Source organism: Castanea sativa, chromosome 2 (assembly GCF_040712315.1).
Source record: "Castanea sativa cultivar Marrone di Chiusa Pesio chromosome 2, ASM4071231v1".
In the NCBI taxonomy this organism is placed as follows: Eukaryota; Viridiplantae; Streptophyta; class Magnoliopsida; order Fagales; family Fagaceae; genus Castanea; species Castanea sativa.
The window spans coordinates 14,911,538-14,938,272 of NC_134014.1; the positions used below are offsets into that span (position 1 = coordinate 14,911,538).

Sequence of the window (26,735 nt, forward strand, 5' to 3'; positions counted from 1 at the left end):
CCGGTTATACTGTGAAAATCATGTTGTTATTAGCTTTTTTTTTTTTTTAAATCCAAAATTTTGATATTTATCCAAAAAAAAAAAATTAGAACAAAATATATATATGAAAAAAAGTACATAACAAATTTATTAGCAATTCCTCCTTGAGTGTATATCCTCCCAATGAAAGTCGTTTTTTATTTTTATTTTATATAAATGTTTTCTTTTTACTTGTAGTGCAGGAACTAAAAAAATAAGAAAGTTGCTACTTTTTTTTTATATTTTTTATATTTTTTATAATACACTATATGTATAAAAGAAGAAGAAGAAGAACAAGAAGAAGAATGATTAGATGGATTTAATGAAGAATTTGAATTATAACACACTACACTAAAAAAAAAGGATTAGATGAAGAATTTGGATTGTAATCAAATTAAGATTTTTATCAACTTAAAATTATAGGAGAAGAAAAATTATATATATTTTTAAATCTAAAAATCTAAGTGATTTATATCAAAATTTTCACGTACGATGCAAGTGAAATATTAGATTTATCAACTTATAAATCATATAAATTTACTAAAAATCACATATGATAATTATATATTAATATGCTTGTAGGGATTATAAATCCAATATCACATGTATATGTGCCTATTGGGCCAGAGGCCCAATCCGAGGACATTAAATAGTCTGAGGATAGGAAATATCTACCTAAGTGGCTGTATTGGTGACTAAAGAGGTAAAATCTGATCAAGATCATCCAAGAGGTGGTCCGAGGAGGAATCCTTCCTCGGCTAAATAAATCCGAGGTAGGAAGGTGTGGCCCACCACCCTGAAGCAATGTTCTAGGAGATCCTGTAAGTAAGGGTATACATCGTGAATGCACAGGACAAGGAAAGAGTTATGAAATATCTAAGATAAAACTGCTACCACAGCATTAAATACTTTGCAGCTAACCCTCTGACCGCATTAATGAGGAAGTGATGCCTGAGCATTAGAGTTCAGCCTTACAGCTACTTCCAAAGACTTCAGGGAACTACTTCCAAAGACTTCAGGGAAGGGTTGATGGGACAAGTATCCAAACCAATAGTTTGATCCATATGTGGAGGATGTAGGGAGGAAGAAAGATGATATAAAAGAGGAGGAGACATTCAAGGAGATGAGAGAGGTGAAAAAAGAGAGAAAACATTGCAGCCTGAATATTTTTGTAATCTTCCTTTAAGAAGAAAGAAATATAAGAACCAGCTCCTTGACTTGAGTCCGAGGACAATTTTTCATTGTACAAACTAGTCCATCAATATTTTTTTGTGATCTTGGGCCATTACTGTTATTAGTTAAGCTCATAAGAAACTAAATTTCGAACCCACTCTTTACAAATTCATTGTATTGAGCTCTTTGGGCCTATAATCTTCCTATTATTGGGTTTAGGTACAAATTGTGACCTTACGATACTTATTAATATAATTAATATAGAATAAATAAATCATAATATATACTTATTAATATAAAAATTAACGTTAATAAAAAATAGTTCATTACACATTGTAATTTTTTATTAATATTGTGGGGAGTAAAAGAACCCAAGTGGGCATATGGGCCTTTGGGCTGTAACATGGAGGGCCGACCTGCTCCAGGATTAAACTCTATGAGTTGGCCCATACGCCGAGGGTCCGAGGATACAGCCGAGGGAGAGTTTCACCTCGGACAGATCCAAGAGAACTCAAGATTTCATTATAAAGGTCAAGGCACAACTTTGGAAAGACTAGTGGTTAAAAGGGGACATCCTGAATCTTCTAGATGCACCAGTATTAAAGAAAATATCAAGAGTAAAGGCTGCCACCTCCGCATTAAAGGCTCTGCACCTACCTCCCTATTAAAGGCTCTGCACCTACCTCCCTGGCCGCATTAATGGGGAGGTGACCCCTGAACAGTGAGGTGAAAACTTCTAGTCACTGTTCAAAAAGTATCAGTGAAGGAAGTATAAAAGGGGGGTAAAGGCCAAAGAATGGGGGGAGGAAAAACGAAGAAAGAAATTAAGAAATTGTAATCTTGAAAGAAGAAAGAGAAATAATAAAGAAGTAGTCCTCGGCTCGAGTCCGAGGAGATCTATTTATCATTATCGTTCGTTATTTACTTGTGTTTTTTTATAAAAGCCTGTTATCAAGCTCCCAGTACTTCTAACCTAGGTTTCAAGCCCATACTCTACAAATTTTATTGTTTAAGGCTCATTGGGCCTGAGCCCGTGATTGTCTTTGGGTCAAGGTGCAATTGTGCACTTACAATTGGCGCCGTCTGTGGGAAACCTACTCTAGAAGAGGTGGGGATAAGATGGCAGGCTTAGGTTCTCACCATGCAGAGTCACAGGGATCACAGCCGGAGGATCTTTTCGAGCGTTTTGAGTGTCGAAGGGATCGTGAGGGAAGCGTCCATACAGAATACCCAGGGGCTAGCCATACTCATGGTAAGGGTAGCACTACCCATGAGGATGGAGCTAAAGTCATGCAGAAGGAGATTAATCATTTGAAGAGAAAGTTACGCCGCGCCAAACGCAGGTCTTCACCATCCTCATCTAACCCTTCCTCAGAAGAGGATAGGGGAAGTGGCTACAGCTCAAGGTCACGCTCCCCCACCAGTGTAACATCCTCCGGTGAGGAGGACGACCAGCCAACTCGCAGACGTAAGAAGCTTCGTTCTAGGGGCTTAGGCAACGATGCTATGAGTAGGGCGTTGCACCAACTCTCCAAATCTCCGTTTACGCGGAGGATTGAGAAAGGAAGGCTTCCTAGGAGGTTTACCCAGCCCACTTTTACCATCTACAATGGCCGGACTGATTCGGTGGAGCACGTGAGTCACTTTAACCAGAGGATGGCGGTGCACTCTCACAACGAGACCCTGATGTGTAAAGTTTTCCCCTCTAGCCTGGGACCTGTGGCTATGAGGTGGTTTAACGACCTTAAATTGGGGTCTATAGGTTCGTTTGGGGAGCTTACTAGAGCATTTTCTTCGCGATTCATTACGTGTAGCAGAGTACCTCGGCCATTGGACTCGCTATTATCCATGACCATGAGGGAAGGGGAGACGTTGAAAGCATACTCCGACCGTTACTAGGAGATGTTTAATGAGATAGATGGCGACTTTGATGAGGTTGCGCTCAATACCTTTAAGGTGGGTCTTCCTACTGATCACGACTTGAGAAAGTCTTTGACCAAAAAGCCCGTCCGCAGCGTACGTCGTCTCATGGATCGTATTGACGAATACAAGAGGGTGGAGGAAGACCAACAGTAAGGAAAGGGTAAGGAGAAGGTTATCCCGCAGGAGAGAAGGGATTTCAGGTCGGACAGGTACCACAATAACAAGCCGAGGAGAGATTACGTTGGGCAGTCCGGCTCGGCAACACCTCAGGCCGTGAGCACTGTGTTCCGAGAACCAGTGCATCAGTTGTTGGAGAAAGTTCATAAGGAGCCCTTCTTCAAATAGCCTGGTAAGATGTCAGGGGACCCTGCGAAGAGGAATCAGAACCTCTTTTGTCAGTACCATCAGGATGTGGGCCACACTACCGAGAATTGTCGGACCCTTTGGAGTCACTTGGAGCAGCTTGTCAGTGAAGGAAAACTGAAGCAACACTTGTGCCAACCTAGCGGGCCGGGCAGTCAATCTGGCTCAAACAATCAGAGGAATAATTCATCTCGGCCGGCTTTAGGAACAATCAATGTTATTTTTGCTGCACCTGGTAGGACCGGTTCGGCTCCCACCAGGGTGATGGCAGTTTCCCATCCTCAGGCCGAGGAGTCGGGCTGCAAACCGAAGAGGTTGAAGCTAAATCTGCCCGTTTTAGGGTTTTCCGAGGAGGATAAAGTAGGGACTATCCAGCCCCATGACGATGCCCTTGTAGTTACGCTTAGGATAGGGAATTATGATGTGAGGAGGGTGATGATAGATCAGGGCAGCGGTGCAGATATCATGTACCCTGATCTATTTAAGGGGTTAAGGTTGAAGCGGGAAGATCTTACTCCTTATGACTCGCCGCTTATAAGCTTTGAAGGGAAAGCCATTGTGCCGAAGGGACAGATCCGTTTGCCCGTTCAATCCGGCTCAGAAACGGTTGAGGTGGATTTCATTGTGGTTGACGCGTACTCTCCATATACAGCCATCCTCGCCAGGCCTTGGCTGCACGCTCTTGGAGCTGTCTCCTCTACCTTGCATGTTAAAGTTAAATTCCCCTCGGGGGAATGTGTTGAGGAAATCCTCGGCAGCCAATCGATGGCCAGGCAGTGCATATCGGCTGCAGTACTGCATCAGACAGAAGCCGAGTCTTCGGCTTTAATCACCAAAGACTTATAGCAGTTAACAGCTCTTGATTCATCTGGAATGGTGACAGGAGAGGAGACACATTGTGAGGAGTTAGAGAAATTTTCAGTAGCCGATGACTCAGAGAGGTTCTTCCAGGTCGGCATACTTTTGCCACACCAAGAGAAGATCGAATTGTTAGAATTTCTGAAGAACAATATTGATGTTTTTGCATGGGATCCTTACGAAGCTCCAGGCGTCGATCCGAGTTTCATTTGTCATCATTTAAATGTCAACCTAGCTATTGTTCCGAGAAGGCAGCCACCTCGGCATTCTTCCAGAGAACATTCCGAGGCTGTGAAGGAAGAGGTGCTTAAACTTAAAAGGGCTGGGGCTATCAAAGAAGTTTTCTACCCCGAGTGGTTGGCCCATACAGTTGTTGTTAAAAAGAAGAATGGAACGTGGAGGGTATGTGTGGACTTTACTGATTTGAACAAGGCCTGTCTCAAAGATTCATTCCCAATGCCGCGTATTGATCAACTGGTGGATGCCACTATCGGACATCCTCGGATGAGTTTTTTGGACGCCTTCTAGGGTTACCACCAGATTCCCTTGGCATTGAAGGATCAGGAGAAGACTGCCTTCATTACACCGACGGGGAATTATCATTATAAGGTCATGCCATTTGGTTTGAAGAATGCTGTGGCTACCTACCAAAGGATGATGACTAGAATGTTCGAACAGCAACTGGGGAAGACCGTTGAAGTATGTGGATGATATGGTGGTTAAGAGCAAAACAATACCCTCACACGTGAGAGATCTAGCCGACACCTTCCAGGTGCTAAGAAAGTACAAACTACGCCTTAACGCCTCAAAGTGCTCTTTTGGCGTGGGGTCCGGAAAGTTTTTGGGATACATGATTACTCACAGAGGCATAGAGGTGAACCCAGCACAGGTCAAGGCTATTTAGAATTTACAGCCGCCTCGGAACCCAAAAGAGATCCAAAAACTGACTGGAATGATTGCTACATTGAATAGGTTTATCTCTCAGTCAGCTTACCGATGCCGTCCTTTCTTTCAATTGTTGAATAAATGGAAAGGATTTCAATGGACCGAGGACTGCCTGTTAGCTTTCCAGCAGCTTAAGCAGTATCTTTCCCGGCCACCCATTTTGTCTCGCCCCGAGGCGGACGAGGTCTTATTTGCTTATTTGGCAGTGACCGTCCACGCGGTGAGCCTGGTCCTTATAAGGAATGAAAGCGGGGTGCAAAGACCGGTCTACTACATTAGTAAGTCTTTGAATGAGGCCGAGGTGCGCTATCTGCCCTTGGAAAAAGCGCTTATGGCTGTAGTTCATGCCACGCGCAAACTTCCTCATTATTTCCAGTCTCATACTGTGGTGGTCCTGACCCAATTGCCTCTCAAGGCGGTGTTACGCAGCGTCGATTACTCTGGCAGGGTGGCAAAATGGGGAACCATTTTGAGAGCTTTTGATGTTAAATACAAGCCTCGCACCTCGGTGAAGGGTAAGGTCCTCGCTGACTTGGTGGCAGAGTTTACCGAACCATTGCTAGAAGAAACTCCAAAAGAAGCATACATGGATGGAAAGTTAGTTGGAGTGATCACGCCCGCAGTGCCTTCGATTTGGAAAGTGTATGTGGATGGGGCTGCTAATCAGAGAAGGTCTGGTGTTGGACTTGTTTTAATGTCCCAAGAGGGAATTGTCTTCGAAAAATATTTGAGATTGGCATTCTCGGCTACTAACAATGAGGCCGAATATGAAGCAGTCTTGGTAGGTATGCAGATGGTACGTAGGATGGGTGGAAAGGAAATCCATGTGTTCTCGAACTCTCAGTTAGTGGTCGGCCAAGTGATGGGGACCATGGAAGCTAGAGACCCCAGAATGTAGGAATATTTGGTCCAGGTCAAGCGTCAGTAAGCTGAATTTGACTCCTTCGTCTTAGCTCACATTTCTAGGAGTGCAAACACCCATGCAGATTCTTTGGCTACGTTGGCGACATCCTCGGTTTAGGACTTGCCCCGGGTTATCCTCGTGGAGGATTTGTTGGAGCCAACTCTTACCGTCGTTGGTACAGTTCACATGTTAGGATTAGTGCCCTTAAATCCTATTGTATGATGCTATGTATGATATTATGTATGACATTATGTATGACATAATGTATGACTTAATATTGTATTTGATAAAGTTATTTTATTATTATCTAAAATAGTGGTTACGTGAATATGGGACATTATCATATAGTCCATGAGATGCATTGTATGTGATTTATGTGAAAAGTCACAGAAGATGTAAATCACAAGTTCTTTGTAAACTCAGAATTAATAGTTCGTAATCGGTGATGAAATTGGGCATTTCATCTGCGAAGACTATAACGTGTCAACTAAGATGATTTGTCTTGATCATGGAAGTGGAAGCTTCTAGTTGATATGTTGATATATTTTAAGAGTTAAAACATATTGAACAGATCATTTGTGAGATTTATTATTCTTCTAACGACCGTCAAATGAATAATAAATCTCACGACTTCTATTTGCATGAACTCTTAATCCCGAGAGAATAATGGACACGATCATGAAGTGTAAGTTGCTTTGATATATCGGGAGTGAGATCCGAAATAACGGTCAAAACCTCGCATGTTGGGCAGCCATATTTAGTGTTGATGGAACATATATTCTCAAGATGGAATTCATAGTCTCTGGATAGAGATATAAAATATTCCCTTGAGATAAGTTTAATGGTTTCGATTATTCCGAGAGTTAGGCCTAACCACTTTAGTAAGAAATTACTAAAGTATATATTTATGAAATTGGATTTCATAAATATATAATGAATAACTTTAAAGAATTAAACCGGGTACTCAAGGATAAGATGTAGTAATTTACAAAGTGGCAGTCTACATTTATGACTTTGTGTTACTACGAATATTTTATGAAGGGGTTACGTGTATAATAAAGTTTTGGGATATAATTTATTAATAAGGCCTAGAGTGCAATTATATTTATATAGTGGTATTAAATATAATTAATGGTAACTTTGGACTTGTCAAGAGTTGACGGAAAAGCCCAAGGCCCATTGGAGCTAGTGTCTTATTGGTCCCTTTTGGTCCCACTCCAAGCCACACACTAAAGCCCAATTGGAAAGGCCCAATAGGCCAACCCAATTAGAAAATCAGTTAGTTATAAAGGGAGAAACATACAGAATTTTTATTAGATGAGTTTAGAAAAGAAAAAGAAACTGTGTGTGAGAGAGTGTGAGACACACTTTCATTCTCCCTTTGAAAAACTGATTGAGAGACCACACATCTTGGGCGTAAAGTGGAATTGGAGTGAAGATTAAAAGTGTTCCCAAGTGCTTCTAATCTTTGTTTTGAATTTCTCCACACCAAGGTACGCTATCTTGTTCTTAAATTCTGAAATTTACATTGTGCACGTTATCAATCATGAATGAAATAGATCCTTGTTCGTCGCTTCCGCTGTGTGTTTTGCATGAGATGCAAAACCAGAATTTTTCCTTCATCACATTCATCTGATAAGGCCTGGACTTAGTTGGATCGACCCGGTTATAGCTTTTCTTAGGAGTGATATCCTTCCTGAGGACAAATCTGAAGCAGAAAAGATACGTCGAAAGGCGCCACGTTTCTGGTTGTCCGAGGACCAGAAGCTGTACAAACAATCCTTCTCAGGACCGTACTTGTTGTGTGTGCACCATGAATCAACGGAAGCATTACTGGAGGAATTGCATGAGGGAATTTGTGGGAGCCACACTGGGGGAAGGTCCTTAGCACATAGAGCTTTAACTCAGGGTTATTGGTGGCCCAATATGCAGAGAGAGGCTCAGGACTATGCCAGAAAATGTGATCAATGCTAGAGGTTCGCCCCTAATATTCATCAACTTGGTGGGGTTCTTAACCCTCTCTCCAGTCCTTGGCCTTTTGCCCAATGGGGACTGGATATAGTGGGGCCATTTCCGAGAGCTGCAGGAAACAAAAGATGGCTTCTTGTGGGAACGGATTATTTCACTAAATGGGTTGAGGCCGAGCCCTTAGCAAATATCAGAGATGTTGATTCCAAGAAATTTATCTGGAAAAATATTGTCACCAGATTCGGTATACCACACACACTTATCTCAGACAATGGCGTTCAATTTGACAGCAAGGCTTTTAGGCAATATTGTGGTGACATGGGTATCATAAATAGATACTCCACCCTAGCTTATCCTCAGGGAAATGGGCAGGCTGAGGCCGTTAATAAGGTCATAGTCAGTGGGCTTAAGAAAAGGTTGGACGATGCAAAAGGCAGATGGGTAGAAGAACTCCCTCATGTTCTGTGGACGTATCGGACTACACCGCGCAGGTCCACGGGAGAAACGTCATTCTCTATGACTTATGGAGCCGAAGCGGTGATACCTCTGGAATCTGGTTTTCCCACCCTAAAGACGAGCTCTTTTAGCCCGGAGAATAACAATGGACTATTGGAGAAAAGTCTTGATTTACTCGAAGAACGACGGGATGCAGCCATGGTCCAAATGGCTTATTATCAACAGAAGCTAAAGCGGGGATATGATGCCCACGTGAAGCTAAGGCCACTTGCACCTGGTGATCTTGTATTAAGAAAAGTTGTAGGCACTTCTAAAAACCCAGCTTGGGGTAAGCTAGGACCCAACTAGGAAGGCCCCTATCGCATTTTTTCAGTAGCAGCATAGGGTCATATCGGCTAGCTGACCTAGATGAAAGAATTGTACCACGCCCATGGAATGTAAATAACCTTAGAAGGTATTATTATTAGTAAAATGTGCTTTTGTTAGTTAACGTTTCAAAGTTATGAGTACCTCTGACGCTTGCAGTTACTGCTCTTAAGAATCAAACAGAAACTTGGTTAAGTGTAATCCTCGGACCACAAACCTTGTGGAAATTGATATCTTTTCATTTATTAAACAGAACCTTAGTTATGCCGGGTCCTCGGACCTCCTACTTTGGGAAAATTAACATTTGAAGTTACTACTCTTAAGAATCAAACAGAAACTTGGTTAAGTGTAGTCCTCGGACCACAAACCTTGTGGAAATTGATGTCTTTTCATTTGTTAAACAGAACCTTAGTTATGCCGGGTCCTCGGACCTCCTACTTTGGGAAAATTAACATTTGAAGTTACTACTCTTAAGAATCAAACAGAAACTTGGTTAAGTGTAGTCCTCGGACCACAAACCTTGTGGAAATTGATGTCTTTTCATTTGTTAAACAGAACCTTAGTTATGCCGGGTCCTCGGCCTCCTACTTTGGAAAAATTAACATTTGAAGTTACTGCTCTTAAGAATCAAACAGAAACTTGGTTAAGTGTAGTCCTCGGACCACAAACCTTGTGAAAATTGATATCTTTTCATTTGTTAAACAGAACCTTAGTTATGCCGGGCCCTCGGACCTTCTACTTTGGGAAAATTAACATTTGAAGTTACTATTCTTAAAAATCAAATAGAAACTTGGTTAAGTATAGTCCTCGGACCAAACCTTGTCACTATTCTTAATGTTTTGTCACTGTTCTTATTCTTATCACCCTTTTTTATGGAAATCATTATCTCATCATTTATTAATTTGGATCTTAAGTTCTTCACTTTTAAGTGTTAAGCAAAATTTTTGCAAGGAATGGTCTTCGGACCTTACATCCTGCTGAAAGCAATATATCAGATTGCAAAAGTTTAACTGTCATATGAGTTGTCTAACTTTGGTATTATTTGATGTCTAAATTAAGTTATGCGGCAGTTTTGAAGTCATAGTTAATTGTATGGTGGAGTTGTACTTATTTATTCTGCTTCCCCTTTAACTGTTTGTTATTAAAAGTTCTCATGGCAAGCACAAAAAGAATAAAGTAAAACAAAGACAATGTGAACAAAAATTGAATAAAATTCTTCTTCATTAATTATATACAAAGAAGGGGAGGACAGAAAATTCCTATACTAGGCCCTAAACTAGGGAAGAGGGTCTTGAAGGGAGCTGCTGCCAGCCTCAGTACTCTTCAATTCCAGCTCAAAGGTGGACAAGGCTTGTTTCCCTTTATCTGTTGAAGGCATGGGGGCTCCACACTTTGGATCTGCTCCTTCTCGGCACCATCACACTCGTCCTTCTCTTTGTGGGAACCTTCAGGTTCTGTAGGAGCAGGAACAAGCTCTTCCACTACAGGAGGAAGGGCAGGAGAGGCAGCAACAGGAGGGTCTTCAATTTCCTGTATGTCTAGGGGAAGCCAGATGTTCTCGGGCTTCCTCAGCTCGGAAGCTTGAGGAACCCCTACCGCATTCATGGCCTCTCCCCAGACCTGCTGACAGTACTCTTGGCACAAGGCCGTGAAAGCCTCTGTCAGCTCTTCTTGCGTTCTGGTCACCCCCTCCTGATAACTGGCCTTCTTCGCAGCCTCTAGTGCGTGCTGGTGGGCGCGAGCCTCCTCCTTAGCCCGCGTAAGCTCATTTTCCAAGTCAGAGCGTGCCTGTTGGACTTGGGCAAGCTCGTCATCCTTTTGACGAAGGAGCTTACGCTGCCCCTCCACTTGGGTTGTCATCGTCTTCAAGCTGGCCTTGTCACCATCTCTTTCTCTTTTCAAGTCGGCCAGCTGGGACGTGATTTTCCCATTCTCTACTAGGGCCTGGCTTAGAGATCTTTCTGCCTCTTGCCTTAGCTCCTGCTCCATCCCAGCGCGCTTCCGAGAGTCGTCCACGAACTTCTCGGCAGCGAAAACCTCTTGGATGGACTGCAAAAAGGATAGGAGGTTAAATACAAGAAGTGTTTACAAACCAGTATAGAATGTTAGTGTAAGATGGAACTTACCAAAGCTAAACCCCTCTTCAACGAGAGGAACAGCTGCGGCTGGCCCATCTTCTCCAAGGTTTCCATGTCCTTGGGAAGCAGAAGAGGGCGCTCCAGCACCTCGGCTAGGTGGTGAGCGTGGCCTTGCTGGACCACCCTGATACTAGAATGGCAAGGAACGGGAGCGCCGTCTAGTCTCAAGTCAGGAGACCAGGTAGCTGGTGCTCGGCGCACCTCGGCCACGTCTCTGATCTCCCCGCTTTCAACTGAGCGGGCGCGCCCTTTGCCCTTGTCCAACTTCTGCTGCTGGGTCGGCGCAGGCTGTTTCATCTTCTTTTGCTTTTCACCTCTAGCCCCCTCAGCCTCTGCTTTCCTTTTTCTTCTTGGGATCCTCGGCTGGAGGCTTCGGGTCAGTTGGAGGAGGAGGAGGTGGTGGTAAAGCCGGGGGAGCCTGGGACCCCCTTGCTCCCTTCTTTGCCACTCGGGCGCCTCTATCGGTCATCAGGTCCTTTAGCTTGTCCATCTCTTCTTCAACAGAACTGTCGTCTAGATGCGCTATCACTAGACCCGCGATCCCAGAGGCCTCGGCTTCTTCTTCTTCCTCGTCGGAAAGGATGACAAACGGGTTTCCGCGAGGTCGTGGGGAGTCCTCGAGCCGAAACTGGTCTATCTCCTCGTCCAAAGTGTTTGAAGAAGACACTTGCTCCTCTGGGACAACAGTTGCCTGGGAGTGTGTAGCTAGAGGGACTGCAGCAATCGGTTGTAAATACAGTATGGTGTTAGGGCTGTCAGGGAGGTCATGATCGTCCAGGAAGTGAGGTCTGGCTACGTTGATCTTCCTACGCCACCGGTCACCTGCAATAATGGCGTTCTCTATTGCCTGGAAGTCCGAGGATACGGGATCGTACCCTAGAATCAAGTGAGCAGCCCTGAGTTGTAGGTCCTCGCTGACAAACACCTCGGAGCGCAGTACTCGGTTTAGATCTGCAACGTTGCAGTGGCTCAAGTGTGGGCGCACATGTTGCTTATCTGCAAAGAATGACATCAAAGCAAACGAACATGGTCAGATTCACACAACATATAATAAACTTAAATAAACATGAATACATGTGAATACGCATTTTTGTGAGTGTTAGAGGAAGTTGTGCAGTGGGGAGGTTAATCCTAAGGTGTCGCACCTGGATCTCCCCACTCAACTGGGCAGTGGAGGCCGTCGTGCCAGTTCCTAGAGACGATCAGGTAGTCATCCTTCATGCCTTTGTTGGATTTGGGCAGACAGAAGATTAGCCTAACGACGCTAGAGCGGGATTTAATGTAGTAACCTACATTGGTGAGTTTATGGCACTCATACAGAAAGACGACATCGTGCCAGGTGAGGTTTAGACCCATTTGCTCGTTTAGAGCATCGACGCTACCCAAAACTCTAAAAAAGTTTGAGGTGCACTGATCGGGACACAACCGGTGGTTGCGGAGGTACTCCCTAGTTACAGGCTTCATTGGGAGGGTCATCTCACCCTCTACAAAGGCTACCATTGGGATGATAACCTCTCCCTCCTTTCTAGAGCCGGCCACGGCTTCCGCCGGGCAATATTTTAAACCTACATCGCTGGGAATGTGATACTTGGCTCTGAAGCCTTCCATTCCAGCAGCGGTATCAACTAGACACTTGAACTTTCCCATCAAATATGAACGAATGGTTAAATTCTAAAAGGGGGAATGATTATAAGGAGAGCCGAGGACAGGGTCCCAGGAGAAAGGGTTAAGAGAAAAAAGGAATAAGAACTTACAGACTTGAAGTTGTGCGAGTTTCCACGGATTTGTGTAGACAAAAGGTGATTGCTGATGTTTTGATGGGATTAGTCTCTGGAGAAATAAATGAAGGCGCAGGTTCCCGAAGCGTCACGACGTGCGGGAAGCGGCCTCGAAATTGTATTTGTCCCGTCCAAATTTTCATGGAATAACAAGGACCGTTGGATGCTCATCTCACCGTTGAACGTGGGGGACAAGGTATAACTTACAGTAATAAATACGCGCGTTTTTGAAAATAAAACCGCCAAGTGTCAACCTCCGGAACGCGAAACGGTTTTCACACGTGTGGTTATTTACAGAAAGTATGGAGGAAGTGTTCGTTGGATCAAAACCCTATTTTTCTCCTCGGATGATGAAAAATAGAGTTTTGAGGGGCTATTGTGGGGAGTAAAAGAACCCAAGTGGGCATATGGGCCTTTGGGCTGTAACATGGAGGGCCGACCTGCTCCAGGATTAAACTCTATGAGTTGGCCCATACGCTGAGGGTCCGAGGATACAGCCGAGGGAGAGTTTCACCTCGGACAGATCCAAGAGAACTCAAGATTTTATTATAAAGGTCAAGGCACAACTCTGGAAAGACTAGTGGTTAAAAGGGGACATCCTGAGTCTTCTAGATGCACCAGTATTAAAGAAAATATCAAGAGTAAAGGTTGCCACCTCCGCATTAAAGGCTCTGCACCTACCTCCCTGACCGCATTAATGGGGAGGTGACCCCTGAACAGTGAGGTGGAAACTTCTAGTCACTGTTCAAAAAGTATCAGGGAAGGAAGTATAAAAGGGGGGTAAAGGCCAAAGAAAGGGGGGAGGAAAAACGAAGAAAGAAATTAAGAAATTGTAATCCTGAAAGAAGAAAGAGAAATAATAAGGAAATAGTCCTTGGCTCGAGTCCGAGGAGATTCATTTGTCATTATCGTTCGTTATTTACTTGTGTTTGTTTATAAAAGCCTGTTATCAAGCTCTCAGTACTTCTAACCTAGGTTTCAAGCCCACACTCTACAAATTTTATTGTTTAAGGCTCATTGGGCCTGAGCCCGTGATTGTCTTTGGGTCCAGGTGCAATTGTGCACTTACAAATATATATTAATTTTTACAAATTAATAAATAAATCATATTAATATTTGAGGTCACATGCACCTTAAATATGATTTATATTTTTTTATATAAATCATATCTTTATTACATTTTTATGACAAATTTAATAAAGATATGATTTATATCTAAGACTCTATAATTCGGGTTAGAAATTATATATCTTATATAATTTCTAAACAATCAAACTAACATTATAAAAAAAAATCAATTGATAATCCATAACAATTCTCTAAATTGGATTAAATTTAAGAAAATCAACTTAACCAAATACACAAAATATATTCAATTTAATGGGAAAAAAGAGAGTAGAGTAAACAAATACGTACTTGTAAGGTTGTAAGTAGAAGAGGAGAATAATAAATATTGAAGGCAAAAGAAGAGAAGAATAGCGCAAAAGAACCGTATGATGAGTATTAATTATGAATTATTTGATATATATATATACACACACACACGCACACTATACGTATAAAAAAAAAGGATTATATGGATTTGATGAAGAATTTGGATTATAACACACTACACTAAAAAATAAGGATTAGATGGATTAGATGAAGAATTTGGATTGTAATTAAATTAAGATTTTTATCAACTTAGAAATTATAGGAGAAAAAAAATTATACATATTTTTTAAATCTAAAAATCTAAGTGATTTATATCAAAAATTTCACATACGATTGCACGTGAAATATTAGATTTATCAACTTATAAATCATATTAATTTACTAAAAATCACGTCCGATAATTATATATTAATATACTTATTAATATAATTAATATACAATAAATAAATAATAATATACTAGTCTCATCACACACGCTTCGCGCGTGCGATGATGCTTTTTTTTAAGAGATGCTACGTCCACAATATTTTCATAACAAATCATAAATGGTTAGTTGTTATTAGTTCAAATTTGAACCTAACACTAAGATTACTTTTTTACCCCAACAATAACAACCAGTAACAACTTGCCACTATAGATTTGTTATAAAAATGTTGCGAAAATGTTGTGGACATATCATTTTTTTTAGTAGTCCTATTTTGTAAAAAAAAATTGTATTTAATTATTTTATATATATAATTTTTATTTTAAAAATCTAATTTATAAGTGAATAAATCAATTTAAAAATTAATACGAGAGTGTTCCTATTTTTTAGGCAATATTTTAGTAGGAGTTAGAGTTGTATTTTTACCGAATTGTTCTTTAATTTTGTCTCTACTTAAACACACATAGGACTGTAGTTACATTTTTTAACTAAAAAATGAGGAATCTAAACAGGAAAAACCCCTTAAATGGTAGTATAGATTAAATATTAGTATAAATACTTATTAATATAAAAATTAACATTAGTAAAAAATAGTTTTTTTTTTTTACACAAGATTGAATTTTTACTCTAGCCTAATTTAAGTGTATATGTGTGTGAAACTCTCTTCTGGAGACTTGAACCCCGACTCTTACCCCCCACATCCAACAAGCATTTATACTTGTAGAGTGACCACCGCATCAAGAGTACGTGGTGGTAAAAAATAGTTCATTATTCATTGTAATTTTTATTAATATATGTTAATTTTTACAAATTAATAAATAAATCATATTAATATTTGAGGTCATATGCACATGAAATATGATTTATATTTTTTGATAAAGCTAATATTAATTGAATAGAATTTTATAAACAAAAATTTTAAACACTACGTTGCAACCTTAGACAAAATAAACTAAAGAAAAGAACAAATTAAACAATACGTTGTTGTATTTTTATCCTCTAAGAAATACAACAAGTGTAATTTAACTTAAATCAAATTAAGATTTTTATCTACTTAGAAATTATAGTTAAAAAAAACTTATATATATTCTCACTTAAAATATAAAAATTTAAGAAAACTTTTGCAATTTGATACCGCCACTTAACACAATCATCACGTCTAAGCCCAATTTTTATTTTATATATATATAAGATATGATTTATACACGAGAAAAATGTTTGAGACCTTGCAGATTAATTTTTAAACAAAGTTAAGTGGGTGGGTGGGTTGGTTAGTCCAAGACCAAGAGCAAGCCGAGTAGTGGGTGGCTTGACATATCCGAGTCAAAGACTCGCACAGCCGACGACAGGCTGGGGTAGGTGGCCCTATTAACCTTTACAGGCAATTCCCAATTAAACGCGTCATCCTCCTTGTTCCTCAATCCTCACTAAAATCCTAAAAAAAATGCCAAACTCACCGACACGCGGCTGAGATCAAATTAGTAATGTAATCTCAGCCGTGGATGTAGACTCCGCGTAACAGTGAATGAATCTAACCCAAAATTCGCTTCTTGTTGACACTCCACATTATCTATAAATTAGCACCTAAAACCGCAACTCTGGACTCGTACCGCTTGGCAAGGAAAACCCCTTTGGTCCACATTTTCACTCAGCCAAGCACAAGCTATTCCATCTCTCTCTCTCTCTCTCTCTCTCTCTCGAGGTAGGCTTAGTTCTTATCTTTCTTGTTAAGATTTGGTTTGCTCTATTTGTAATCTTATAATAGCAATGTGCATTAAGGTTTCAGATCTGGTGGCATTTCTTAATTGCGTTTTGAGCGTGTGTAAACATGGGATTATGATAAGTTGGGTATTGGGTGTTCGAGGAAACCCATGATGAATCAACCATTTCTGATTTTTTTTTTTTTTTGGGTGTTTGTGTTTGCGTAAAGGGTATTTTCTGTTGGACTGAGAAATGGATTCAGGATTTTAATTCATTTATGTTATTTAAATCAGTTTGCACTTGTGGGTACTTTTAAGGTTGCTGTTGCTGGATTCTTGTACTGTATGCATTTTAATAGATCCATTATGCATATGTCTGTTGTACTAAGTTATTTTCAATTACTTCCTAGCAATTGTACTAAACAGATCTGTGGGGGAAAAAACCCATCTGATCAGTTTTATATATAATTACATATACACAATATCACCAACCAACCCCGGGTCTCAAAATTTTGGGGTTGGTTAGGAATGGGTCGGTCACATGTATTCCCTTGTAGAAATGTCCCAATGTTTATATGGATCTATTCATAATAGAGTGAATAAATTTGTTTAGTCTGTATAATTGTGGTATTGGTCGTAATTTTGTTTTATTTTGGTGTACTTTGCAGCTTGAAAGAAATGGAGACCTTCCTATTTACCTCTGAATCAGTGAACGAGGGGCACCCAGACAAGCTCTGTGACCAGATCTCTGATGCAGTGCTTGATGCTTGTCTAGCACAGGACCCTGAGAGTAAGGTGGCCTGTGAGACTTGCACCAAGACCAACATGGTCATGGTATTCGGAGAGATCACAACCAAGGCCAATGTGGACTATGAGAAAATTGTGCGTGACACATGCCGAGACATTGGTTTTGTTTCAGACGATGTGGGTCTTGATGCAGACAATTGCAAGGTCCTTGTTAACATTGAGCAGCAGAGTCCTGATATTGCTCAGGGTGTGCACGGTCATCTCACTAAGCGGCCAGAGGAGATTGGTGCTGGTGATCAAGGCCACATGTTTGGCTATGCTACTGATGAGACCCCAGAATTGATGCCATTGAGCCATGTTCTTGCAACCAAACTTGGCGCTCGCCTCACGGAGGTCCGCAAGAATGGTACATGCCCATGGCTTAGGCCAGATGGGAAAACCCAAGTCACTGTTGAGTATTACAATGAAAAAGGTGCCATGGTTCCAATTCGTGTTCACACCGTGCTCATCTCTACTCAGCATGATGAGACTGTGACAAATGATGAGATTGCAGCTGATCTAAAGGAGCATGTGATCAAGCCTGTGATTCCTGAGAAGTACCTTGATGAGAAGACCATTTTCCACCTTAACCCGTCTGGCCGTTTTGTCATTGGTGGACCTCATGGTGATGCTGGTCTCACCGGCCGTAAGATCATTATTGACACTTATGGTGGATGGGGTGCTCATGGTGGTGGTGCATTTTCTGGGAAGGACCCAACTAAGGTGGACAGGAGTGGAGCTTACATTGTTAGGCAAGCTGCAAAGAGCATTGTGGCTAATGGACTTGCCAGAAGGTGCATTGTGCAAGTTTCTTATGCCATTGGTGTTCCCGAGCCTTTGTCTGTGTTTGTTGACACTTATGGTACTGGAAAGATTCCTGACAAAGAGATCCTCAAGATTGTGAAGGAGAGTTTTGATTTCAGGCCTGGTATGATTTCCATTAATCTTGATCTCAAGAGGGGTGGCAATGGCAGGTTCTTGAAGACTGCTGCTTATGGACATTTTGGTAGGGATGACGCTGACTTCACATGGGAGGTGGTGAAGCCCCTTAAGTGGGACAAGGTCGAAGCTTGATTAAGGTCTCGGCTTCAATTACCAAGATAAAATTAACCCGTTTTACTTGCTTCTGCTTGAAAGCAGGATTTTGCCTGTTGGCTCTTACTATTGTGCACTGTTCTTTTTTTTTTTTTGAGGAAAAAATTATTATTATATTTCATGTCTTCTTTCGGGAAGATAATGTTAGGTTTTTATTTTTATTTTTTTATGAGGATAATGGATATCATAAACAAATTGAAAGATAGTCTCGGAGTTGTATTTTAATGCTGCTAAAAAAGAAATAATAATATATGAAAGAGAATTCTTGGTCTGCTGAAACAATGTGAAATGGTATTGGCTTTTTGACACAACGCATGTGAGATATGCTTCCTTTGTAATTGCAATAACTGATTCAAACATTGGTATATGGCGTTTGTTCTCTTTCCGTGTCGGTCCCTGATGTCAGTGAAAGTAGATGAACGTTGGGATGGAGTTTTGCAGCTGAATTCCATTGTTTCCCTTTTTATTTACAGCACAGTGAGACGAGGGCATTGTGCTCTAGTAACATTTTGTATCCGCCATACTCAAATCTCCTCTTTTTAGTAATTACTCTAGGAAAAATGCTCACACACCCCTGGGAAAAATGCTCACACACTCCCTAGTGATCATTGCACCTTTAAACTTTTATTTTGGCTAATTTATTTCTTGAATTTCACTCATGTACCAAATTAACACCTTAGTATGTTGTTAATTTACTAACAAAAAATTTAAGTGAGACGCAGTGAAGCTTAAAATATCAAAATTCCAATGAATAGAACAAAGAAACGCCTGAGAGAGAGAGAGAGAGAGAGAGAGAGAGAGAGTTGAACCAAAACCACCACGGCATCCCTTCTTCCTCCAGTGCCGTAGTTACTTGTTCTGCATCGCTCAACAGCGTATCTGAATCTGCCGTTTGACATCCACCATTATTTAGTTGTTTCAATTCCAATAGCCAACATAGAAAACTAACCAAAACCCACCAATCCAATTTCAAATCCTAACAACACAAACAATCAAATTCAGCAAAATCCAGTCTTAGTTAGTTTTTTTTTTTTTTTGGGGTAAAAATATACTGTAAACAAATAAATATAAAGTTTGCTAATTAATTTGTCCTAAAAGAAGAAAGAGAAAATTGGTTCCATGTTCATGGCTAGCAGTGGGGTTGAGTAAATTTTACAATGACTTTCCTAAGCCCGAATTAGTGGTTTTGTGCTTCACCTTCTTTGGCTTGATGATGCGGTGTTTTGGTCAAATCGTTTCTCTCTCTTCTTTCCATCAGGTTCAAACTTCAGACAATTGATTTCGGAACTTTTAAGCTTCATGTACATCTCTCATGCGTTTTCCGTTAATAAACTAACAATAGACTAATTGAGATATTAATTTGGCACATGTGTAAAGTTTAAATAGTAAATTAGCCAAATAAAAGTTGAGGAGGGGTGTAAGGGCTACCACCCTAAAGTTCAGGGGTGTGTGAGCATTTTTACCAATTATTTTGACCAATGGTCCGTTTAGATGTAGCTGAAACTGAAAACTGAAAAATATTGTAGCAAAATAATTTTTTAATATGTAAAAAATACTGTTCATGCTTAAAATTACTGTTCATTGGCCTAAAATCACTGTTCATGGCCAATGAACAGTACGCAATGCGCGTCCCATTGAAGAAAAAAAAGAAAAAGAAAAAAGGGAAGGTGCTGAAACACAGACACTGGGCGTTTCAGCCCCTCCTAAACACACTCTAACTTGATGATCCATCTCTCCTTTCATAGTAATGGGATGAAGGGTGAGGTTATGGGTTCAAGACCACTAGGTACGTGTGTTACTTACCATTAAAAAAAAAAGAGAGGGTGAAGTTGCGAGTTTAAGACCTATTGAATGATATTGTAATTTGCCAATAAAAAAAATGTTTAGACAATTGAAGAGTTGTTGATTTATTTTACAAGCTTTTGAAAGAGGATAGAGTAAATCACATCAAAGCTAGGATGATTATTTTTATTATTTATTTATTTATTTATTTATTTATTTTTTTGCATTTAGCATCATTTTGTAACATTTTAATTAGTTTTCAAGTTTGCAAAATTATTTAGCAAACTAGCATCTCTAGTATCTAAAACTCGAGTTCCAAGATAGAACTCGAGTTTCAAAGACTTGAGTTGCAAGTGATGGCAATTTGAAATGGAAAAAAATCCATGTGGAACTCAAGTTTTTAAGACTCGAGTTCCACCATTTTCTTTCTAGGGCATCTTTTCTTCTTCTTCTTTTCCTCCTTTTCTCTAAATCGTGCTCTCTTCTTCTTCTTCTTCTTCTTCTTCTTCCTCTATTCTCCATCTTCTCTCGCCAGATCGTCTTCCTCTTCCTCTACTCTGAATTGTCTTCCTCTCCCTCTGTTCTTCTTTGCTCTGCGTTTTTCAAATCATCTTTATTCTTCCTTTGTCTTCTTTGTATCTAGTTCTTCTTCTGGTTTCTTCAAATCTACTTCTATATATTCAAGTTCCATGTGGATAAATTATTCCAACTAGGGGTGTCCACGGGTCGGTCCGGGTTGGGTTTGTGCCCAACCCGAGACCGACCCGATAGAATCGGGTTGAACAAATACTGACCCGCCGCCGACCGGCGAGGGAGTCGGATCGGTGCGGTTGGTTTTGCACCGGAAGCATGGTTGGTTCGGTCGGAACCTTCCATGGTGAAAAATCCTGCCATAATCGTTGATTTCAGGCGAAAAAATGTTAAATCCGACGGAGATCTCACCGGATCTGGTGAGATCTCGCTAGATCTGATGAGATCTCACTAGATTTGGAAAAAATATCACTCGATCTACTTGATAAGTCACCGAAATATGAAAATCTGTTGCCAAAATCTGAAAATTTGAAGTCGGAATCTGGAAATTTGAGGCCGAAATCTGGAAAATATCGCCGGATTTTGGAGAAAGTCACCGGAATCTGGAAACAACTGCCGGATTTTGGAATTTTTTTTTTCTGGAAATACTTAGTACATTGGTCGGATTGGGTTTTTTTGGGTTTTGGAGAGGAAAACCGAGACTGATCTGCCGTCGTCGGTTTTTGGAACAAAAGACCCGCCGCCGACCGGTGACTTGATCGAGTCGAATGGTTTTCAAGTCGGATCCGGTTGAATCCTTCGGGTGGGTCGGATCTCCGGATTGGATGGACAGCCCTAATTCCAACTCAGCAGTCAAAACTCGAGTCTTTAAGGCTCGATATGTCACTCTCCTAAATTGTTTCTAAAGCTTACTAACTAACAAAATAAAAGTGAACAATCATGCTAATGGGCAAATATCCCCCCAAAGCTTGGTGAAAACTTACACGTGTATAGTGGGCCATGGGTTTTATTTTATTAATAAGACTTATTTAGTTTTTAGATCTTTATGAATTAGTGTTTATTTACTAGTCATATTAGTAGTCCTAGTAGGAATCTTTTTACTACTAGTACAAGTAGGAGTCTTTATATATATATTATTGTGTAGCTCCATACATATGAACGGGTACAATTAAAAATAATTATAATTATACAATTCAAATTATACATTTTTTTATGAGATGTTTAAATTATACATGGTATTAACTTATATTTTTTAAACCATACATTTCTAAAATATGTAATGGTTTCTCATTATATATATGATTTAAAATATAATTGGTTTCATATTCTTCAGTTTTTGTATTTAATAATTCACTTGCCACAAAAATTAAAACTTGGATGGACACATGGAAAAAAATTGGACTCCAATTGAAATTTAATGTAGAATCTAATTGGATTTGGACTTTTTGATTTTTACACTCAATAATTTACTTTGCACAAAATTAAAAATTAAATGAGACACGTGGCACAAAATTAAAAATCTAATTAAAGTTTAATTAGATTTTTTCTAAGCTTTGGATATATATATTGTGGCAATTGTCATGTTATTCTTTTATTTATTTTCTTGTTCTCTTAATTAAGTTATTGTTCACCGGTATTATTCACACAACTCCTAAACAACTCTAATTTCTCACTAATTCTTCTATTTTCCTAACCCTAAACCCACCATAAATATACATAAACAAAATCTTAATTTTTCCTACATCAATATTGTGGGGGCTTGAGGGCCGAGGATCAGGTTTGAGAACTGGGGCGTATGAGGACCCAAGGACTGAGTTTGAAGCTCAAGAGTCCTAGTGTAGGATGACAAGGCCAGGGGCCACAGACTCGAGGAGAAGAGTTGCTCGAAAAGGTGTTGAGAGGAGTCTAGGAGCGTATGGTAGAGAGGGGAAGATTCTGGTTTGGAGTAGCTTATGAGCTCCATATTGCTTTCCTTGCATCTAGCTTCCTGACCGCATTAAATGGTGCGTAACAGCTTTATCAGCCGTATTGATGAGGAAATGACCTGAACAGTGTAGATTACAGTTAGGCAGGTTCTTTCCACTACCTTCTACAAACTGTGAGAAGGGACAAGTGTCAAAGCAGGAAATTGGTTAGGTGGGGAATGGACGGTTAGGATGCAATGAAGGAAGTAGTATATATAGGAAAAGGGAGACTACATCAAGGGTGAGAGAGAAAGAGAGAGAAAAGTAGGAAGAACATTGTGAAAGTAATGTAATGAACATTGCTATTTGATTGTAACTTAGTCTCCTCGGGACTTCTTTAAAGAAGGTGATTGATTCACTTAATCTTAGATTTTGCTTATTTTCTTCCCAATCCGACCCTCAGAACATGCCAATTCTCTGTTGTGTAGGTCCCTCTCTATAAATTCTTTGTTTTAGGCCTGGATTGACTTGATACAGCCACTATTCCGAGTGGGCCGTGGGGTACAGGAAATTCTTGCCCTCACAAATATATATATAATGAAAGGTAACAAATCAACTATTACATTCTTACATCTAGTAAAAATATATTATTAAGTATTTTGTTTATAAGCACATATTTGACTTTGGCTGTCAGATGTGATATAATTGCTTAATTCCAGAAAATCTTCGATAGCTTTTGTGGATGAGGATCTCACCTAACACAAAGTTTAAGGAGACCAATACATTACTCTTATAATTTTTTTGATTAGTTTCTTCCAATATCCCAACAATGATTGTTGTTGAATACTTCTTTGTAAAGCTATCAATTTGATATTTGTATGTTTTTAAAAATTGCTGTCTCAATTGAATTGATTTCTTTGTATTAATAGCATGATGATCATGTCAAAATCATGAAATATGTTAAATATCTTTCATGCAAAATATGACCACATTACAATGAGAATTTTTCATATGCATAGATTATTTTAAATATAAATTAAAAAAAATACTTGTAAATCTAAATAATATTAGGGATGGCAGTTTTGCCCCGCCCCGCTTAACCCGCTCCTCCCTGCTTCACATCGCACAGGTTTTCCCTACCCTGCAAAGGTGGTGGAGCGAGGATGGGGCAAGATTTTAGTCCTGCACTATGGGGCTGGGCTGGGCGGGGCAGGGCGGGATGGGTTTAGACTTTTCAGACCCACCCTGTCCCGCACCGCATTACTAAGGATTATAACTGTAAATTTTTCATATCCTAAAACCTTTCTATTTAAATAAAAATTTCAATATTAGCTTATTTTATTCTACCCAATGTGGTTCTCTACCTTTATTTTATGATATATTGTACTATGAAATTTTTTTTTTTGGTGATTGTCTTGTTAAATGCTTGGATAGATTATTCAATTTTTTCTAAAAATTGAATTGATTTGATGGGATAAATTTAGTTGTAATTTCAAATATATTTTTATTAATGAAATAGGTTTCATTAAAAAAATTGTACTAGTTGTAGGGAAAATAAGCAAAAAGTAGAGTTTTACGGGGTAGGACGGGGATGGGGTGAGAAAGTTTTCCCCGTAATGCGGGGCAGGGTGGGGACAAAGACCCCATCTTTCGGCTCTGCCCGCCCCATTACCATCCCTAAATGATATCGTTACTTTCAAATACCTCAATTCAACTCACAAATTCATAGTCTACAATAATAGGCTCAATCTAGGAAAATTGTAAAATTAGCCGATTAAAAGACAAATTTGAAAGGTTGCTTGTATTGGGGCAAACACTTAAAACGATTGTCATTGTTGGACAAAATTATATAGTATTCCAATTCCAATTAAAAAAAAAAAAAAATCAAGAAGCACTCAAGGTCCAATCTTTTACATGCCTAGTCTAGGACCAACTCAACACATTTTGGAGTCAACATTCACATTAAACTAGTCCAAGTAGCCTGATAATGAAATTTACCTAAATACTTGCAAAAAACCTCATGCATCAAACTTAACAAACTAACCCAAACTACTAGTGGTGAGACACTATTAATCGCCAAAGCATATATATATACACACACGCACGCACGCACTAGCCTCATCACATGCATTCCGCATATGCAATGAGGCTTTATTTATTTATTTTGAATTTAATATAATTTTTCAATTTGAATTTATCTATTGTTAGTAAGATTATACAGGGAAATGATTTTTATAAAACTAAAATTTAGGATTTGAAATTAATTAAACTGTTGAGTTTAGTGTGTTAGTTTTTAGGAAAAAAAAAATGTATCAAATGTGTATGTTAGGTAGAAAGTGTGCTAATTTTTAGGAAAAAAAATTTATCTGGTAGTTTTCTTTTATAATTTTGTTAAATTACAATTTTAACCCTACTTTTTATATTTTAAGAATAAAGATTATCTAATTAGATTAGGGGTATATATACATAAAATTCTGGGTTAGGATTGTTGGTGGTCTGGAGTGGGTCTACGTTTTTTGTTGGGAAATCTCGGTTTGTGTTATTCTTCTCTTTTGGGAAGGAAATTGGGTTTGTGTTGCATGTGTATTTGTTCTAGGTTTCCGTTGGATTATGGCTTGATCTGAGATCGATCTGGGTATGGTGTGTTTGATGGAAGTTCTAAGACAAAACAGTGGTTGTGGACATAATGCCTAAAGGGAAAGTGGAGACTGTGGAGTTGCTGTGTATTATTGCTGAAAGAGGCATATTGGTATTGTTTTGTGAAGGATAATGTGGAGCGGTTGGTGGGAAAGAAATAAAATGAAATAAAATAATTTATTCTTAGAGAGAGAAAAAATATTATTTAAATAAAATTGAGAAACAAATATTGAGATTGATGTAAGTGTTTGTTCGCTAAAATAACAAAAGTGAATTTTTTGGGTTAGTTTAGCTAAAATTGTGTTGAGGTTGATATGAATGCTCTAAGGTGAAATTTTTTTGTGAGAAATTATTTTATTTTAAATATTCATTGAATAATATTAATGCTTTGATATTTTTTTCATTTAAAAATATATTTTTCTTGCTTTTGAGATGCAAGGTTACTATTAATTATGTTTTTTTTGTTCAACTTCCGCTAAGATTTTATTTTCAGTTGGTATTATCTCTAATTTACTTAATTTTTCTTCTGAAAAAAAATACTAAATTTTTCTTGGGACATATTATATCTTATATAAAATTTTATCAATTTTAATTTTGGATAACTTCTTTTTGCATACACAAATGTAGGGTCACAATTTAAGCCCAAACCCAATAGTGAGAAGGGAATAGGCCCAAAAATTTCAATACAATAAAATTTATAGAGAGTGGATTTGTAATCTAGGTTCTAAGGATATTGGATAACAAAAATGATGAGCTCGACTCAAACACTACACACAAGGAAAAGTTTATATGATAGAATTCATCCTTGGACATAAGCCGGGGATGAATTTGGTTATTTCCCTCTATCTCTTCCAAAGATAAGTTACAATTATCGATTTTGATGTATATTTTCTTTTTCTCTCCCCTCCTCCTGAAGGTCTATTCTTCCTTTTATATCATTCCCCTTCTTCTTCTCATCCTCCAAGTAAGGATCCAATTGCTTTTTTAGATACTTGTCTCATCCACCTTCCCTGAAGTTTTTGGAGGCAGATATTAGGTTAAACTCTGATGCTCAGGTATTACTTCTCCATTAATGCGACTAGAGAAGCAATTGCAGAACATTCAATGCGGGGGCGGTAGTAACAGCTTTATCTTAGATATTTCACTGTCCTTCTTCTTATCTTCCACATTTACCATGATTATCCTTACCTATAGGGTCTTCTAGAATATTGCCTGTAGATGTTAACCAGTCCTTCTCCTATCTCAACTTTACATAGCCGAGGATATAATAATCCTCGGACTATCCTTTGGATATACTTGTTCAGGTATCACATTTTTACCTATTAGTATTGCTTTGTGAGTTGACATTTTTACATCTTCAGACCATTCTATGTCCTCGGATTGGGCTTTTAGTCCTAAAAATACTCTTGGGCCAACCCCACACATCTTCCGGGGCCCATTGACCCTGCAACAAATATAAGATGTATTGTTAATTAATATTTTAAAGCAATATATGCATTAGAAAAGTAGTCTAGCCTTTTTACATAACTCAATATGTTAATTGAACTATCTT

General features: G+C 39.2%; 1 protein-coding gene across 1 annotated transcript; it reads left to right on the forward strand.

Moving 5' to 3' along the window:
• Positions 1-16,171: 16,171 nt before the first annotated feature.
• Positions 16,172-18,608, forward strand: LOC142626232 (S-adenosylmethionine synthase 2). The gene is made up of 2 exons (XM_075800029.1): positions 16,172-16,450; positions 17,117-18,608. The coding sequence occupies exon 2, from the start codon at positions 17,127-17,129 to the stop codon at positions 18,306-18,308; it is 1,182 nt and encodes a 393-aa protein (XP_075656144.1). The 5' UTR covers positions 16,172-16,450; positions 17,117-17,126; the 3' UTR covers positions 18,309-18,608.
• Positions 18,609-26,735: the final 8,127 nt, after the last annotated feature.

Coding starts and splice junctions, on each gene's coding strand:
- LOC142626232 (XM_075800029.1), top strand. CDS start 17,127: ATGGAGACCTTCCTATTTACCTCTGAATCAGTGAACGAGGGGCACCCA.